Below are 3,843 nucleotides of genomic sequence, written 5' to 3' on the forward strand. Positions count from 1 at the left end.
GAAATATCGTCCAAATTATCTCAGTTTTTTACGGTATTTTATATAGTTTTTTTTTAGAATAAATTACATATTTTTGAAGGAAAAAAAACAATCGTGCTAGTAAATTGCATACAATGTATATTTTCTTAGGAGAATCAAATTTATATACCGAATTCTTTAAATGAGTGATACTTTTCAGTTAGTTCAAGGAATTATCCATAAAAATTACATATATATTATTCTGAGTTGCACCTCGATTAAAAAAATAAGTGTAATGAAGGTATACTGTTCCAAACTACTAGACAACAAAGTACAACATTTTCTAATTATCAGAAACTTTCCCTAATTCCGTTTGAATCCATGAGAATTATAATCCTCACTTGGAAAAGAACATTTTTTGAAGCAATTGTATATAATTCTAAATTTAAACAGAGAATTTTCAACACAAATAACGACTATTCAGATCTGGAACAAGGAATTTTTGGGAAAAAATCTAATTTGGGTCTGAAATAAAGAATTTTTCAAAAGAATGATAATAATTGTGACTTGGAAGAAAACAGTTCAGAGAAGAATTATAATTCTGACTTAAAGCTGTGAATATAGTAGAAGAAGTTACAATTTTGACTTGGAACAGGGATTTTTCGAGAAGAATTATGATTCTGCTTTGAAATAAGGAATTTGCGAAAAGAACTATATGTCTGAAATGGAACAAGGAAACAAGAAATTTCCTAAGACGATTAAAATTCTAAAATAGGGCATGAACGTTTCAAAAAGAAATATATTTAACTGGCCGGGAAAATGAAAAATCGTGTTTACCATTTAGATTCTAGTAGACGCTCTGATTTTTTAAAATAAAAAATCATAGAAATGCTCATTCTAATAATAATTCAATAGTTTTAACTTTAGTATTTGAATTATACAGTAATACTGATAATCATAAAAATAGACAGGAATGTAAATAAAAACGATAATAATAAAGAATGGAATGGAATGGAATATGGAAGAGAAAAGGGAGAGAAAGGATTCAGAGACATGGCCTTTAATATCGATTTTTTTCTCTAAGAGAAGTGAGTAGGTGCGTATTCAGAATGCACCACTGTCTGAATTACGTTTGCACCAGAATCAGTAGACCGCAGGGATGCGCACTGTATAAAATTGTACCTCGCACTGTCAACGCGGTACAAGTAAAGTGCCACTTCATGTGTTGCATTCTTCAAAGGGGTTAAAGTGTGAGACAGTGGTTTGAGAAGGGTAGAAACAGTCAGACAGTAATCCACTCTAACGTCGCGACTTCCACCCTTATTCATGCCCCCCCCCCCCACTTTCTCTCCTTTCGCCACGTTGCGATTTTTAATCGAATTATCACTCCTAGGCGAGCGGATTACCCCGAAAAATCGCTTAGGAATCAAAAGAGTGATCAATCGCTGTCTAGTCGTTATTTTTAATATTAATCAGAAGTTTTCGATATTCTGATCAGGAATATAACGATCATTTGTATAGGCTTAACAACGAGGTTAGGAAAGTTATCGGTTGTATAGGAGGTATTACCAGAAGTAAAAAACAAAAAAATTAAGCTGAAATTTCAATATATAATTACACCAGAACCCCGTTTAAATAACAGCGTCGGAGAGTTACCTACAAATAGCCTTATTAATCAATCAGGGGACTCGAGATGTAAACAGTCAGGGTCGCCTGAACTGTTTCCAATTGAAATTATTAATATTACGCAATATACTGGACTGGGTACTCTCACACTGCGACCTGTCCGAGGCGAGAGTCACAACCGTCTCTGGCCTTGCCCCTGAGAAACTGCGTGAACCAGCAATTCTAGAAATTACAAAACTGGAGGTTGCGAAATCAGCGTAAAAATTTAGGACCAAACAAACGTTTCTTAGTGCTTAGGGGAGACATATATTGTGTATCAGATTTACAAAATAGTTAATTCTATGAATTAATATTTAAAAACTTGCATGACCCCTCTTTTGCTATTTTTTTTTTTTTTTTTTTGATGCTACTATTGACACTATTTTGAATTTCTCAAATGAGTTCAAGGCCTGTTTATTAAGTGAAAGAAAATTATAAATTAAGATTGACGAAGTCAATTAGAATGAGTTTTCGTTTTGAATGTGATCTGTAAAGAAATTTGTTTTTGGTTTCAGAATAATGGACACGACCCTGTTTGAAGAAATGCTTGTCGAGAGGCGATGACAAGTCTGATTTTGGAGAACACGGATCTAAACCGCCTTTTTCCAAAATGCCGGCCTAGGAGCGGACCACCCCCGCCCCCGGGGGGTTCCACGCAATCCAACCAGCCGCATGACCATCCTTGTCATCTGGAGGTCAACTCCATCATCGCCATCCCAAGCGTGGCCACGAGCACCGCAGTCTCCAATTCCGTAATATCGGAAGACATGATCGACCTTGAAAGGGATACCCCCGACAGGCAAGTTGTTTCAACAATATACTAGACAATTTATATATACTATTACGTACCTCTTGTTACACATTATTCCACCCTTATAATCTACAATTCTGTATTAAATGTCCCATTTCATCCAAGGTCTACTTTCCTTCTGTTTCTGCTTTCCAGTTTTACTTTATGAAATATGACTCTTATCACTTGAAACAATTTTACAATTTTATTCTTTTATTGTAGAACATTTCATTACTTATCTTATTTATATAATGTTTATATTCTATTATAATTTTTATAATGTTTCTTTTTGTTAGTAATAAAAATACTAACAGTTACGTCGATTCTAAAAGTATGAGGGAACGTCGATTAATTATGTTAGGAATACACTGGAACTTGGATTTGTGCACGGTTTTGAACATGGCCCGCAGTGGCCTTCGACACAAAGCCAGGGATTCCGAACATAAAAATTGTAAGATTGTAAGATAGTAAGATTGTAAGATTTCAAAATATTTTACGGGATTTTGAAAGATTTCAAGAGATACCGAAGAATGTTGATGGATTTTAAGGGATATTTTAAAAAGAAGTCACGCGATTTTAAAGAATTTAAAAGAACTTGAAGAAAAACCGAAATATTTTCACAAATTTTGCAGGATGTCGTAGGATTTCGAAGAATTTAAGTAATTTCAAGGGATTGTAGTTAATTCAAACGGTTTTTAAGAGATTTTAAGAGCTTTTGATGATTTCATGGGATTTCAAAGGATTTTAAAAGATTCAATAGATTTCACAGTATATTTACGGATTTTTTAGGATTTCTTGAGATTTCAAAAGATTTAAAAGAATTACAAAGACTTCCGAATATTGTGAAGGATGGTAAGAGATTTCGATCTTCTTAATGATTTTAATGGAATTTAAAATATTTTTTGGAACTTCAAGAGATTTGGAAAGATTCCGGTATATTTTAACGATCTTGAGAGGTTGTAAGGGATTTCCGTCGGCATTAGAGGATTTTGGAGGATCTTAATGACTTTTGAGAGAATATAAACGGATTTCGGTGATTGCTGTTTATTTCAAGTGGTTTTAAGAGATTTCAAAAGATTCTAAAGTAAATTTACGGATTTTTTCGATTATAATAAAAAATTTGAAGGGATTTCTAGAAATTTTAATGGTTTTAAGGTATTTTAATACGATAGATTTGGAAAATTTTAACGGTATTTAAAGTTTTTAGGGATTTTCAAAGCTTTTCGAAGATTAGAAAGGATTTTAAGGGGTTTCAAAATATTTGTTGTTGTTTGGAGGTATTTTTTATTGGCATTGGGGTCTTATAAAAATACTTGACTATAAAACAAGCATTTCTTAAAAGTTTAAATTGGCAAACGTTTCGATCACGGATAGGGGTCCTCCTCAGTGTCAGATATATATATATATATATATATATATATATATAGACT

General features: G+C 32.9%; 1 protein-coding gene across 1 annotated transcript in view; it reads left to right on the forward strand.

The window, feature by feature from the left end:
* Positions 1 to 2,183: 2,183 nt before the first annotated feature.
* The window catches only part of LOC117170978, an 11,047-nt gene continuing 9,387 nt past the window's right edge, over positions 2,184 to 3,843 (forward strand). Inside the window, exons 1-2 of the mRNA XM_033358020.1 lie at positions 2,184 to 2,422; positions 2,710 to 2,864. Of these exons, the coding sequence (XP_033213911.1) occupies positions 2,184 to 2,422; positions 2,710 to 2,864 (394 nt within the window). The remainder of the gene's footprint in view (positions 2,423 to 2,709; positions 2,865 to 3,843) is intronic.

This window comes from Belonocnema kinseyi, chromosome 4 (assembly GCF_010883055.1).
Source record: "Belonocnema kinseyi isolate 2016_QV_RU_SX_M_011 chromosome 4, B_treatae_v1, whole genome shotgun sequence".
Taxonomy (NCBI): Eukaryota; Metazoa; Arthropoda; class Insecta; order Hymenoptera; family Cynipidae; genus Belonocnema; species Belonocnema kinseyi.